The 14,925-nt window shown below is 35.7% G+C and overlaps 1 protein-coding gene across 1 annotated transcript in view; it reads left to right on the top strand.

The window, feature by feature from the left end:
* Positions 1 to 14,925, top strand: part of ELP4 (elongator acetyltransferase complex subunit 4) — a 133,180-nt gene that overhangs the window by 20,004 nt on the left and 98,251 nt on the right. The window contains exons 4-5 of the mRNA XM_085062997.1: positions 5,563 to 5,691; positions 10,051 to 10,190. Of these exons, the coding sequence (XP_084919123.1) occupies positions 5,563 to 5,691; positions 10,051 to 10,190 (269 nt within the window). The remainder of the gene's footprint in view (positions 1 to 5,562; positions 5,692 to 10,050; positions 10,191 to 14,925) is intronic.

Consider the following 14,925-nt stretch of genomic DNA (forward strand, 5'->3'; position numbering starts at 1 on the left):
GTTGCTAAATAATAGCACAGTAGTACTTCTTTAGAATTGTAAAATAGCTTAGAGAGGAGTATGATGCCTATAGTTGGTGTAATGCATTGGTAATTAAGAGGGTGTGAGGTTAAGCTTCATTAACTGCTGTGGGATTGTATCTTGGATTTTATTATCCCCTAGAGAACATAAGAAGTGAGAGAGGTCAAACTGTTAGAATCTGATTTTGCTTCGTGCATCTGCCAAAACAAGGCAGGCAAAGTAATGTGGCAGCAAACACAGAAGGACCTGGATTGCTGGCAGATACAGGTCATCCACTGTTTTATTGCAAAGATAAAAGGTTTATTACTGAAATAAATTATTCCCTCTTTGCAGTAAAACCTCCATAGCTTGGTTTGCAGGAAACAAAATTATTTTAATTGCATTGCCATTTACTGTGACCACTTTAGAAAACCATTTTTTTCTCCCAAACTTTTTATTTTTTTTAAGTTTTAAAACAGCAAAAAGCTTCCTTCTCTCCAGCCAATATGCCCTTAATAACTTTAGCACTTGTCTGCCTTTTTGTGTGTTCATGCTGCATAGCAAAGACTTGTATTTTAGTTGACCCCAAGAAAGGCTGTGTGTGGTTTGTTTTTTTTTCTAATTTTAACTAATGCACTGCTACATGCTTTGTTTTTTTATATACCTTATGAAAGATTTGTCTTTTTTTAGCCTGAGAGAATGTAACAGTTCTCAGAAGTTGACACACTGATGCCATAAAATTGTCAGTCCCAAAGCTTTTCAAAGCTCTATGATGTAGGAGCTGAGATATTTTTCAGCAAAAATAGAGTAAATAGAGATATTATGGGCTGGTAACCCACCTCTCCTTTTCTTAGGTCATTGTTTAAATAACACTTTTATTTCCAAATTCTTGGAGGAATTTTGGAAGTGAATTCTACATATTTTGGAAAGACTGTGTTCTTCTGAAATTCTGATTTTGATTCTAAGAACATAAATTTATTGAATCCTAAATTATGTAACTCTTGGACAGTAATGAAGCCTTTCATGATGTTGAGGAGTAGTGAAGTATAGATCCAACCATCTAGCCTTTATCTTGGAGGATATACCTGTGTTATGACAGCTGAAGACTTTCTCTTACTGAGGGCCTCTGTGACACTCAAACATGGTCAGGTTTGGAAACAGCTACTTTCTTGAAACAAAGAATAGCATTTAATTATCAGTCTCAGAAGAGGGGAAAGCCTTTTATTCCAGTTCTAGTTATTGTGAAGAAAAAAAGAAGATATGAAGATAAGAAAAGTGTGGATCATTTCAATATTTTCAGTACTGCCCAAAAAGCACGTTTAGGTAACCTTTCTATGTCTGTAATTCTCTCCAGTCTCAAGCCTACTAGGCAATTTTAAGCTCTCTCCCTTTCCAAATGTGCTTATACAAAGTTAAAAAGATCTTTTTTTAAGTTAAGGACTGAGATACATGAGTCAGTGCATCCTAAGGAAAAACAGTGACCTTTTAGGTATTCTGTTGAGTCTTCAGGCAGGCTGATGATGTTGTCTTCTAGTCAAGGCAGACATACCTTCAAACAGCACCTGCATGTTCTGCCTCTCTTTCATACAGTTTAGTGCAAATGGCAGGGAATTCAGAGTATCCAAAGCTGGGATAGCAACAATAAAGTTGGGATGCAAATCTGGAGGTAAACAGTCTTTATTAGCTTTCCTCATTATTCTTTATATAAATACATTGAAATTACAGATATACTCTGACCTTGAATAGGACTACATTTTTTTTCCTGTTTGTGCTTAAGTACATCTTGGAATGTATTTACCAAATTAATAAAATGGGTTGAGATCAGGCAGTTGGTCTTCAAAATACCAGTTGTCTCCAAGGCAGACCACCTTCTCCAGATTTCAGCTTATTATGTACAAAGCCCAGTAAGAGACCACATAGTTCACAACCACCACATTCAGGAATATGATTCAGGATATGTCTGCTTTAGAGTGTTTGTTGGCATAGAAAATTGCATGGCTATGAGATGTAGTAGCCCCAGAAATGTCTTAAAGTCTCAGTGTCCCTTGCTTCTTGCACAGGGACAAGAACATGGTACATCTAAGAAACATTCTTCAGCTAAACATGGTAGGAATTAGGAAAAGGCATTTTGGAAAAGCAGCTTAGGGTGTAAGAGTTGTTCTTGGTATGAGAAAGTTCCTTGAGTGCTCCTGGTTCTTTCAGAGACAAGAGAGCATAAACCAGACCTAAGCTGTTGCACAGTGCTCACTGCTCAGTACGGAGTCATGGCTTTCTTGTAGTGCTTTGTGTGAATTTAGCCATGTTTAAATCATTTCCTAATGTCAAGATTTTTATTTCGTCAAAAACTCTTTATTGCATCAGAAATTAAAAGCAAGCTATACTGCCAAAAAAAAAAAAAAAAGGCTGTTTCAGATGGATACTTAGATGGATTTTTATCTCTGGCAGCCAGGATCTTTTATCAGCTTCAGGTGAAACCATTTTTCCTTGATCTCTTAATCTGCTTCGTTCTTAGCAGCAGCTAAGACACACCACAGTGCTTAATTGTGTTGCACTGATAGTGTGTCTGTCTCTGATTGTTTTGGACTGAGTTTCTCGGGTGTCAACAACCAGGATTTGCAGTGTCTCCCTGCCACAGAGTGCCATGTAAGAAGGTTTTGTTCTGTGTTTGACTGGAAGGCAGGAACTTGTTTTCAGTGTTACATGGGGTTATTTAAGCAGCTTGTACTTTATCAATGACACTTGGAGAACCTCTCACCCTTATTGTCTTGACCTCTGTTCTTTTTTTGGCATAAAATACATTTTACGTGTAAACCACACAAATTTATGTAGTTACTGTCCCTCTCTCAAATTTGACTTTTCCAATTACTATTTAACAATTAACCAGAAGCAAAAATGACATTTGCACAAAAATCAGGCATTTGCACTGATTCTAAGGGAGAAAAATATTAAATAGCTTTAAGAAATACTGCTTCTGTTTATCTCTTTACCTCCAGGAAGGAGAATGGTAAAATATACCATTTCCTGGATTTTGGCCTTTGCAGATGATGTGATAGCTGCCCAGTGATGTTACAGCAGTTTGAGGTAGCAAATTCATGTACCAGTGGTAGTGTCTGAAATGGGCAAGCCCAGGGAGTTAGATGAAATGCTTAAGCAGGATTTCATGATCTCTGGCTGGCACTTGTTTTCAGAAAAACACAAACTACCCACCACTACAAAAAGTTGCAGTAGTACCTGGGAGCAACTGGATGTGGAAATGTTGTTTTGGCCTTCAAATTATTTCTTTGCAGAACTCACTTTTTCTAAAGTAAGTTGGTTTGGGGTTTTTTTGTGATTACTACTAATTGAGGAATATTTTGAGATAATCAAATATCAGCAGCTCCTCAGTGAAAAAGAAAGACCTTTTTATGATAGGAAGTTTAAATCTATGAATAACTGTAGTAGGAAATTAAACTTGCACAATAGTTTAACTGTTCAGTAATGTGTTTTCAAAATAACACCTCAATTAGAAAATAAGATTAATTAACTCTCTGTTGTGGATATCTGAGTTATAAAATTAACAATTCAAAATAACATCTTTTTTCTTTTTTAGAAAAATGCTTTATATAATGCTCTTAGAAGTAAAGGCAGAGGATTTGTATCTGCATACATGTGAAATGCATTGGGGTGCTTGTCAGCTCTAGTTTGTATTTATTCTTTCTTGGAACCTTTCAGTACAGTGTTCTGTTTTCATTTTGTCCTATCTGTCAGAAATCTTTGATTTGAAAGCTTGCCTGCTTTATTGCTCGGTAGATGTCATGGAACTTTGACAAAAGTAATTTTTTTTTTTTTTCACTGAAGCAGCTGTAATGAATCTAATGAAATTAAATTAAATGAAATTCAATTAAAATTACAATTAATTTATCTTAATGAAAAGTGTGAATACTGAATCAAAATTTTCATCTTCATGTAACTTTCCTACCTGTAAAGCTTAATTTTTACTACCGTAGTAATGAGTTTATTGTAAACAAATGTATTTTTTAAAGAAGCTGTAAGAAATCTGAAAATATAACTCTGTACATAATCATTCTCATGAGTAGTCATTACCAGGCTTTTGCAGTTCATTTCTAAAAGGAAAATAAATAAAATAACTTGCTCAAAGGTATGTTTTGTGTCTTCTGCTTAGCTGCTGAAACACATAGATACAGTTGTTCTATTTCTGCAACTTTACTGAAGTTGTAAAGTTTATAAAAGTTTTCATAACTTCCCTTGCCTGGTATCTCAGAGGGTGTAGTGACCAACCCCTGAAAGAGACAGAAACAACCACCTGAAATCCCTTTTATTTCAATAATTATAGATGCTAAGGTAATTTGTGCTAAAGAAGCAAAATAGCACGTGTTGTTTGTAAGATTGTGTATAGAACTATATACAGGGTTTCTGTCCTGTGTTCTTTAATACTGAATTAGTGTAATGTTAACACAAAATGTGTGTGCTTAAACTTTCATTGTCTCCTTTCTGTGTGTGTCTGTTTGTAGTATGTTTACCTACACAAAGCCCTGAATGTCATGTGGGTGTTTATGGTCAGCCTAAGCTCTGCCTGTGTGCAGTGTTTCATATGTATTGCACGCTTTGATTGAGATTCTTGTGAAGTTTTCATATTTCTTTTTTTGTCTTCACACCCAACACATTGTAACAGAGCTACTGGCTAGCTCTATGTACTTTTAACCCTTGAGGCATATTGTACTTCTTCCTGAAGAGTTCTTCCTTTGCTTAGTAAACATGTAGTTTTCACAGAAGTCTTGTTCTGTTTTAAGCAGACAGAGATTCTGTGCCTTCCAGCTTACAGAGATGGATGTGATGAAGTTGGGTCAGAAAACTTCATTGCACTTTATTTCCCTAGTAGGAGTAGAATCCCAGTGCGTGAATTCTGAATGCACCCCATGCTTTTTGCTGTTTCAGCAGTGCAGCACAGGCAGAAAATGTACATTAGAAACTTTTAAAAAATCCAGGATTAAACATTTGCCCACTTCTTTCCTGTGTTTGTGCTCATGAGATATCCTTCATGAGTAGATATCATGCCTAATGGTTAGCAGAAGAGAAAATTCAAACCATCCTGTTACAGTGGGTTTCACCTGGTATCTGCAGGCTATTGTGGTCAGGTGGATACTTTTGAAAGGTTTACAGGAGCTAACAAATATCTTATGCTAAAATAGGCTTAGATTTGCTATGCCAGGAACTTACCGACTCTCAGAAATGGAGTAGTTTAGGAGATAAAAATTAAATAAGGAATATGGGTGCTACTGAAGATGAAGTAAAGTGTAAAATATGGTATTTCCATTCTGCATTCTTTGTTTTATTTCTGTAATTCAACTTTCCAATAATAATTAGGTGAGGTTTTTTTCCTGCTCAGTATTAGTAGGGGTTAGTCTTTTAGAAGAGTTATTTTAATCAGGCTTTGTCACAGATTTTACAACTGCCCATTATACTTAGATAACTGTATTATCTAGCTGGAGGGGGATGTGGATAAAAATCTGAACTGCCATTTCTGCTGTAGATAGCTGACATTCTTTTGCTGTCTACCTGTAGGAACTTCCAGCCCCGTTGCTTGATGATACCTACAGGAAGGAACTGGGAGATGAAGCAGCAGCTAAGTCTGAGGATTTTCAGGATTCTATGAAAATAGCCTGGCGCTACCAAAATTTACCAAAAATGGAGGTAATAGCTATTTCTTACTTCTTTCTGCTTGCACTCAAGATGAATTTGAAAAGAAAATGCTTTTCAGTAGAATCTAGACAACAGAACTGCTAATGGACAATGTTATAGGATTGTCTCTTGAGGGAAAATTATCATTATCATACACCACTATATGTTTTAGTTATTAGAGGTACAACAAGAAAGGGAATTTGAGAGTTTGCAGGAACTCTAAAACTTAATACAGACATCAGTAGTTTTAAAATAAAAAACATTTATGTTCCGTGGGATTCTTCAATGAGTATTGTTAAATTGAGACAGCTTTTTGTGAAAGTTTGGATAATGTGCTCACTTAGAAACTTGGCCCAAATTTAGTTGTACACAAATTACTTAAGTAGGTTTAATCAACACGACTTACCAGATGTCTTTAGTGAAAGTGCTGTGTTGAAGCAAGCTATTGACCTGCTTATCCATGTGCATAACAACTAAAGCAAGCACTTGAGATTATATCAGCTTTACTGTCACTGGAAACTAATCACTATCAATATAAGGAACAAGCCCAGTGGTCAGTCTTGCAGAGTTTGCAGTTGTTAGTGTTTTGTGAGTAATCAAACTCCCATGGCTGGTGACTATCTCATTTAATCCAGTGGCACAATCAATCTTTAATAAAATTATAGCATTTCTGACTATCCAGAGTAAAATCTCTGTTTTGTCTATACATTTTAGTTTACATTTATAAATTCTGGTTTAGATGTAGTCATACCTGCCTAGGAAGTTCAGTTGTGTTCTTAAAAACATAATTGGAATGTGACAAAATGATCTTACAAGGCTTGGCATGTTTGGTTTTCTGTGAAATTGCACAGACATGGCTATATAGTTGTGTCAGAAAAGACTTATATATGGTGACATGCCAAATCAAACAGCCTCCAGGGTAATAATATAATCTCATCAATTTTATTATTGTGGAGCTTGCTATGCCACTCTGAACCATCACCAAAATAATTTGTCTGTTTTAAAATCTACCAGAATTCCTTGTACGTTGATATGAAAACAATTGCATGTTGTTAACAAATTGTGTTCTGATGTTCTCACAAAATAGAAAAATTATTTTAAAATTCATTTGGGTGTGCACTCATCTCCTTTAAGTTCATAGCAGTAAATAGTTCTTCCACTAATGTAATATTTCTCAAAAATGTGTGATGTAGTGCCCTTGATTATTGCAAATTGACTATGCAGGATAGAATAAGATGGTCAATCTCTTTGGGAGAGTTTCCCTTGTTATTGCTGCTTTTTCAATTGGATGTTGATCATTCTCAATAGTTGAGGTAAAATATTTTTATGGGTGTGTCAAATTAATTCAAAATTAAAACACACAAACAAAAGTATCAGTCTTAAATTATCCATACCTAAAATTCCTCTGGACATTTTAACTGGTGAAAAATTGATTTGAAATTTATATTTTTCAATATTTTGTAATGCAGTTGTCATAAAATTTGGCTCTGTGCTATATTAATTGGATTGGAAATTATGCTTCATTGAAGAAAAATCTACATACTGTCTTGCTACCCACAACAATAGTTATTTAAAAATAAATAAATAAAAATTAAATAGTTATTATTTAGTGCAATAATTTAATTAACAACTTTGGTTGTGATTCATTCTTTAAATTTTCCTTTATTGGTAGAAACCAATCTTGAATAAAATTTCAAGGTGTATTTTCCAAACTGATTGAACTAATATAGCAGCGCATTTTGAAAAACTACTGTCAAATACTTTCAACTGTGAAACAGAAAAATTAGCTTTGTTTTTTGCTAGAACTCTAGATGTGATAGCAGAAACTTTTCCCTCCACTGTCTGGCTAAATACCGAGCAAGAATGCTGAGTAAAAGCTGTCTTTGTGGTATTTTTAATGCTTAATTTTGTTACTGTTACTGGGTAATAACAAATTTTGATCAGTAATTCAGATATTCCCTTTCCATTTTTAGACCCCATATAGCCTAGCCAGAGAACTCATTTTTGTTCTTAGGCATGGTATTTATGTTAGTGCTCTTCTCAGCTGTCACAGTTCCTCTCTACATATTGCGCATACCTTGCATAGATAGAAACAGAAAAAAATAGAAGATTTCTAAGAAATCTGTCAGAGCAAAAGGTCTTGTTATGCTTGATGTGCCTTTGCCAGTTTGTTACTTACATCTGTATCAGAGGGGAATTTCATTTAAACTTCTGAGTATATGGAGAGCCTGTTTTGCAATGCAAGACAGTGTGGGTTTTTCTTTTTTTCTTTTCTTTTTTTTTTTGAATGAACTGCTTATGTTCTTGGGGCAATATATAAACTGTCACAGCATGAAATCAATTTTCTGCCTTGATTCATCCTAAATCTGAGATTTCTAGCACATTAGTATTGCAATTAGAAACATTAACAGCAGACGGTAGCATAAAGGCACGCTCTGCTCACTGACAATTTAGTGTATTTCTCCTTGTGCAAACCAGGACTCCAGGAAAGAGCTGGCCTGAGCCTGCAGCCCACTAATAAATTTATCAGCTCCAACTTGAGAGGGATGGCAGGTCCCTGCTCCACGCTCTGCATGGCCATTCTGCTAAGGCAGATTATTCATGCTTACTTGATTCAGGTAGGCTTTCTGCAAGCTTCCCGCTAAGCCTGGGAATGCAGGACACTGAAGCCTATTCACGGCCCTCTGACATGGACCCAGCTTTTATTGCTTTTATGGGGGTTATTATCGCCAAATCCCAGGCTCCACCCAGTTTGTAGGCACTGTGCTCATTCTTTGGAATCAAGAGAGGTTATCACCTACCTTAATCCATGCAGCAGGGTGGATTAAGGACACCAATGTGCCTCGGGATTCTCAAAGAGGATCCTGGAAACTTCTTGTTTCTTCTTTTTTGCTGTCTTTACTAAACTCTATTGGGCCTCAGTAAGGATTTGCATCTGAAATGGGCAACCTGGAGCTTTTCTCAATGAAGACATCAGATCAAAGTTCAGTTAGTCAAGGCCTTTCTAAAACATTAAGGGGGCTTGGAAGTACACAATAAAAAGATGAGCTCTGGCAGAGATTGCAGTAAAAACATTCTGATCTGTAATCCGGATAAAGAATAGATTATAGGCCAAAGAACAGCCCCTGTTTAAATTGCTTTCAGAATCCTTGTTTTAAATAAAGTTACATTTTACAAGAAAAATATTTAAATTTTGATAGAACATTATTTTTTATTGGAATGCCTGCTTTAAAACTCAGATACCAATAAATAAATTGGTACACGGACTTAGAGAATGTGGTTTTCTATGGTTTTTTGCTTAGTAAAACTGATTTGCCTCTAATGACTAGATATACATAAGCAGTTCTGTGGGCGGTTTTTAATTAAAAACTAATTATTTGTTTTAATTAAAAGTTTTTGGGTTTCATTGGTTATTTTAGGAAAAATATTGCATTATTGTTACTGTTGATATTCTCTGATAACTGACCAGGCCTAACAACTATTAGTCAAATAATTCAAAATATTTACCTTACATCAAATCATTCTAATCATAACAATGTAATAAATTTTTGGGAAGATATTATCTGCTTGAATATTGCATGTTATAGCAATCTAGGGGGGGTTTAACTTTACATGTATAATTCAAATAATGTTGCAAGTTGTATGTAAAACTCCATTAAAGTGGAACAAATACATGCATTCATTTCCTCTAATAACTGGCACAACATATTCAAAATGTGTAATTCCTGCCCAGGTGTATATTAATTTTGGTTTATGATGTTTTATATACCAAAATTGACATCTGAGTAAAATGTATCTTCATTATGGCAAATCATAGTTATTGTGTGTAATGCTCAACCTCTTCAAGAAATTTAAATAGTTTCAAGAAATTAAAAGTAGTTTTTAACTATTGCCTGTTTTTCTATTAAAATCAGTTACATGACGATGCAATGGCTTGTTTTTTTCACTGATCATAAATAAAGGGAAACATTTTCAAAGTCAGCTGAAAATATTTCTGTAGCACCATATAATTCTCAGACTAAAAAATCAAAGAGGCAGAACATGTGATGTTCTGCACATTTCATAGATCTGGCCTTTGCAAATTTGTGATCATCTGACCAGAACTTGTGCAAAAATACATTCTTTTAAGTATCTGATGGCACTTTGGTGATGAAACTTGGAACAGCAAGGGTTGAAGTCTCTGAAAAATTCACATTCAAGACTGTCAATGGGGGAGCAAAAACTTAGTAGTAAATATTACAGTGGTTTTCTTGAAGCTTTTTTTAGGCTGAATGGGGAAAAACCAGGTTTTTTTCAAGTGTGTTGCTAGTTAATTACTTTCTTTTGACAGGTAGTTGTTTAAGATTGTAATCAGTATTGTTGTTTCCACAGACCAGCCCAACAACATATACAAAGTTTGGCCATTATTATGATCTTTCTAAAAAAATGTCGCCAGAACTGTGTCAGTCCATAAAATGGCATGGTTTTTACCTTCATGAAGAGTCATCTTTTGAGTCTGAAACAAAAACATGGTAAGTTTTGATACTTCGTGCTTCTGTTGTGTGTTTAGGTTGTGTCTACATATTGTCAGGAAAGGATATTTTTGTGTCTACACTGGCATTGGAGAACGGTGTGGTGATGCAGGGGGTTGGGAGCAGTTCGGCTGTGGTCCCACTCAGTGCCCCACGCCTGGAGTGGCACAGAGACAGCTCAGGGCTCTGCTCTGGGCTGGGGGAGGGAGCACGTTGGCAGTGACAATTAAGGCAGACATTACTAGGACAGCTTAGCACACAGCTGCATGCTCAGCCCTACTGACAGCCGAGTGTGGGGACTGGGGAGAGCTATTCCTGTCTGGCTGAGAATACTCCCTGAGCCCCGTGCCCCATCAGCTCAGAGACGTGCTTGTCAGGTGGCCATCAGTCTTAGGAAAATATCTGTGCAGTTTTTAGGGCTTAGGAGACAGGCCATCCTTGACCTACATAGCTTAGAATGCTACATGAGATTAGTTTACCATGTGCTTTTATTTCTTACATCCTACAGTTTCACCTAAGGAAAATACAATATACTATGAATAAAATTACAATCGCTAATTATGTCTTACAAAACATTTTCTATTCAGACTCTTCTCTGAATGAATAACTTATTATGTTTATGTCTCTCAGTAGTGAATTAAAGAAGACTAAGAGAAAATGAGTGACAGTAGCAAAGACTCTTATTAGCCTGTAGACACATGTCTGTAGTATCTTGGAGAAACTTCAACTCTAGTCAAACATCAAGGCTGGCCTAGCAATTCCTTTGTCCAGCCCAGTCACTGAATTTATATGATACCTAGCTTTATAGATCCCAGTGTATGGGGCCAAGTCCTGGAGGCAGTAGTGTGGTGTGCTTCATTGGGGTTGGTTTCCATGGCAGTACACTCAAGTATAAAACCTCAGATTTATGAAAGAAGTGCAGTATGAACCACCTTTCTTAGAGCTGTAGCAAAGCAAAAGCCAAGTCTCTCTCTAATTTGTTCTTTGTTACAAACAAATGTCACTGCTTTGTGAAGTGAACTCTTTTGATACTGTAAAAATCCCCTCAATTTTTAGGAGAGAGCAGACAACTTTTATTGTTTCTATAGTAAATATTTGAATCAACTTTATGTATTATATATAATTACTGATTTTTAGTAGCAGAGCAATAGATAAACACAAGAACATCTGACACATAGGTTTCAAGTGTTGTTACTGTTATTGAGCAATTTAACTCACTATCTTTTCTCTAGCTAACAAGAATGTTGTGACTCTGGGTTCATTCCACTAACTGTATGGCTGTCAAGTATTTGTTCATTTTACATAAAAATCAAATTAACTCATCAGTATAGAGTTTAACTTTTATGTATTTGATTTTATAAGCCATCCATAATGGTGATATTGTTCTTGTGTGCTAGCCTGAGAAAAGTGCATCATTCTTACTTTATGAGATCTATTCTTATTTTTAGTATAAATCTAACAGAAAGATTGAATTTATATCATTTCCTTGGCAAATTGGTGGAATGCAGAGTGATGAGGTGAGGAGCATGATCGAATAAAGCTGGGCTTTGGAAGGCTTACCTCCTTTTCCTCTCCCTGCACCTTCAACATAAGGTCTCCTTCAAGAAGCTTCTCCTGAGGAAGTGAAGGAGTTGTGTTGTTGGGAGTAAAGTTGGATACCAAAGTAACATCCAGCCACCATTCTAAACATTGTCATGCAGTCTAAGAACAATGTGGTAAGGGACAGGGAGAAATAAAGAACCCACTGAGAGTAGTGAATTCTTAGAAATCTGGAGGAGCTGTAGAGTTGTGTCTGTCTCTTTCTTTACAGTGATCATTTGTCTTCTAACTTTGATTATTGTCATTCCTGACCACAAACACTGCTGGTTTTGAAGTCCCTGTTTTAAAATGGTTGCATTAGATCAATGTTAAGGCAAGGTGGGAAGGAAGAATTTTTCAGAATTACAGCCACTGAAAAAGATCTCAAAAAGAATGGAATTTGTTGGAGAGATTGAGGCAGAGTTCTGAAGCATGTTAAAAGCTGAAATAGGGAGGGTATAACTCTGTCCTCTGCAGTCATGGACTACAGTAAACTGTTGTGGTAGAAATACAGTCTGGAAATAAGATTTTTTTTTTAATGATTTGCACAAAAAGCTGCTTTACAGACATGAGTTGGGAGTATTGTAGAATCTCCATCACTGAAAATTTCTAAGGACAATCTAGGTAAATATCTGTCAGAGCTATTGAGGTCCTGTTCAACCCTGTCTTTGTGATTCTTTAATTCGCATTAGTCGTGATGTATTAAATCCAATGCTAAATATGAATGTTACCAGTTGTTTCATTGCTCTCAATAAGTTCAGGCTCTTACAGAAACCCAGCAGATTGTACTGTATTTTTTACAAATACTGTGATAAAATTCTGAAGGAAGTATTCTTTTCTCAAGGAATAAAAACAAGCTCACAATCCTCTTGGGGTAATTTTATTAAAGAAAGTTTATAAAAGGAGGAGAGTAGACATATTAGTATGTTGGCATTACTGTTTGGAAAATCAGTTGAATGCCTCAGGCTTTTAAATCTAACTTCAGTATATTGTAAAGTAGAAAAAATTTCTGTTCTCTTAGTTAACTAGACAATGATTTTAAAGAAAGTATTCACACAATAGTCACCTTCCAACAAAAGTCAACAATTTGTATTAGACCTTATCTTGAATTGCCTGAAGGTCCTACTGAAGGCTTGGATTCTTACTCTGTGGTACAGTGAAGTAGGAGCACAGCCATGGCTGGTTAGAATATCTCCACTTAGAGCATATAATTCCTTAAACACATGGTTCTCAGACTATGGTTAGATCCATACTCGAAAAAACCCCTGATAACATAATGCCAACTGCCTGTGTAGCATTGCCAAATCCCCCTAATCTGTCATGCTGATGGCACCTCAAAAATGTACTGAAAGCCTGAAAGGAAATTTAAAAAAAGTTACAAAAATTACTTGAAGCTCAGAAAGTCTCTAAAAATATTTTTTCTTTCAATTTAATTTATCAAAAGAAGATTGACAGGAAATTTACAGTGAAAGCTGACAAATCCTTCAGAAATAAGGAAGCATTTTTTAAAAGGGGATAGTATATTTTTGAAATAATTTACATTAGTAGGCTCTATATTATGAGATGTTTGCAGAAGATTGCATTACTTTCTAACAGGTATACTTTGCAAGATCTCTATCAGTAAAGGTGTTTCTGAATGAAATTTTTTCTTAAATTGTGTAGGAATGCAGACTAAAATCAGTGGTGTGTTGTGGGGGTTTTTAAATCTAAGAATGTTTTGCATTTGTCACTAATACCAAGGTAGAGGAAGAAGGCCAAAAGTCACAAAAAATTGGGAATTAGCTGAAAAAACCATCTGTCTGCTCTAGGTATTTTCACTTTATTTTATCTTGGATGTTCCATCCTAAATATTTGTAATGTTGCAGAGCACAGCACAGTTTAAATTCAGGCTGAAATAAATTGTTCTAGTCCTGTAACAACAGCCGTTGAAGAGGCACTTTCCCTCAGGTACTCATCATGGAAAGTGAACCTAACCCAGTGCACAAATTCCACATTTGGGTCACGAGCAATGACAACCTCAGCATTGTAAAGAAAGGTTTTAGAAGTGCAGGAGTTTTTTTTAATTGCACCTTTTTGATTAAATTATCATACATTCTGATGTGAGCAAGGCGTTCCCTAAGTGGTGTCCTGTTCGTGTTGGGCTTTTTCTCTTTTCCTGATAGAGACTTGCAACTTTTTAATGTCATTAATATTCCTTAAAGAATTTACTTAGTCTATAACTTGTTTAGATGCACCTAGAATTCACCTTGTTGTCCAGCCTTACTTTTCCCTTTATTTTTCAGTTAGAGGATGACTAGTTTTGGAGGACCTTAAGTTTCATTTTTCCTCCTTGAAATTTGGAACATCTCTTTCCCCACCCTCCGTTTCTTTGGGAAGAGGTGGGGAGCAAGAAGAGCAATCCTCTGCTATCTTTTCCATTCACCACCCTGGGATGTAACAACAGATTATGCATTTATAGAAGAAAATATACAAGAAAAGTAATGTACCACATTTTGTTATACAGTTTATAGTCTCATGTCAGAAACATGAGGATACTGAAAATGTATTTTACAATCCTTGGAAAAACAATGCTGCATCTTTTAATAAGAAAAATCCTTTGTCATACTGTTTTGTGACCTGAAAACCACGTATTTATAAAAAGGACCAGATCATCCTCATGCTTCTCATTCTCTAGCACCACATTAAGAAACCCATTTTATTTCACCTGTCTTCAGTGAGTGAACTGTCTCTGTAATTGTAGCTAGCGTCTATTGTGAGGTAATTGCAGAGCTTCCCATGCAGGATCAGAGATGTGGAGACTTTATATGAGCCAGAAACTCTTGACCCTTTTGAGAAATCATGTCTGTTTATACATGTGTCCCTCTTCCTATCCACAGAAGTATTTGGTTTCTTTATGGACTTGGAAAGAAAAATGACTGTTTGACAAATTAGATTAAAACTGACCTTTTAGGTTGCAATTAAAAACGAGTTTAGGAGGTTATCAAGATAATTTGTTCACCTTAAAGTTTGGATAATTTCTCCTTTTCTTTCCTATGTTTTCACATGTGTGAGTGTATCTGTTTTTTGATGAAGGGAGCAGCTAAATGTTACCCTGTAAACTGGCACCTGCCAGACAGTGTAGGTATAACATTTAATAGCCATGTTTTCTCCCCTTTCT

Source organism: Lichenostomus cassidix, chromosome 5, assembly GCF_008360975.1.
Source record: "Lichenostomus cassidix isolate B80296 chromosome 5, HeHo_3.0, whole genome shotgun sequence".
Lineage (NCBI taxonomy): Eukaryota > Metazoa > Chordata > Aves > Passeriformes > Meliphagidae > Lichenostomus > Lichenostomus cassidix.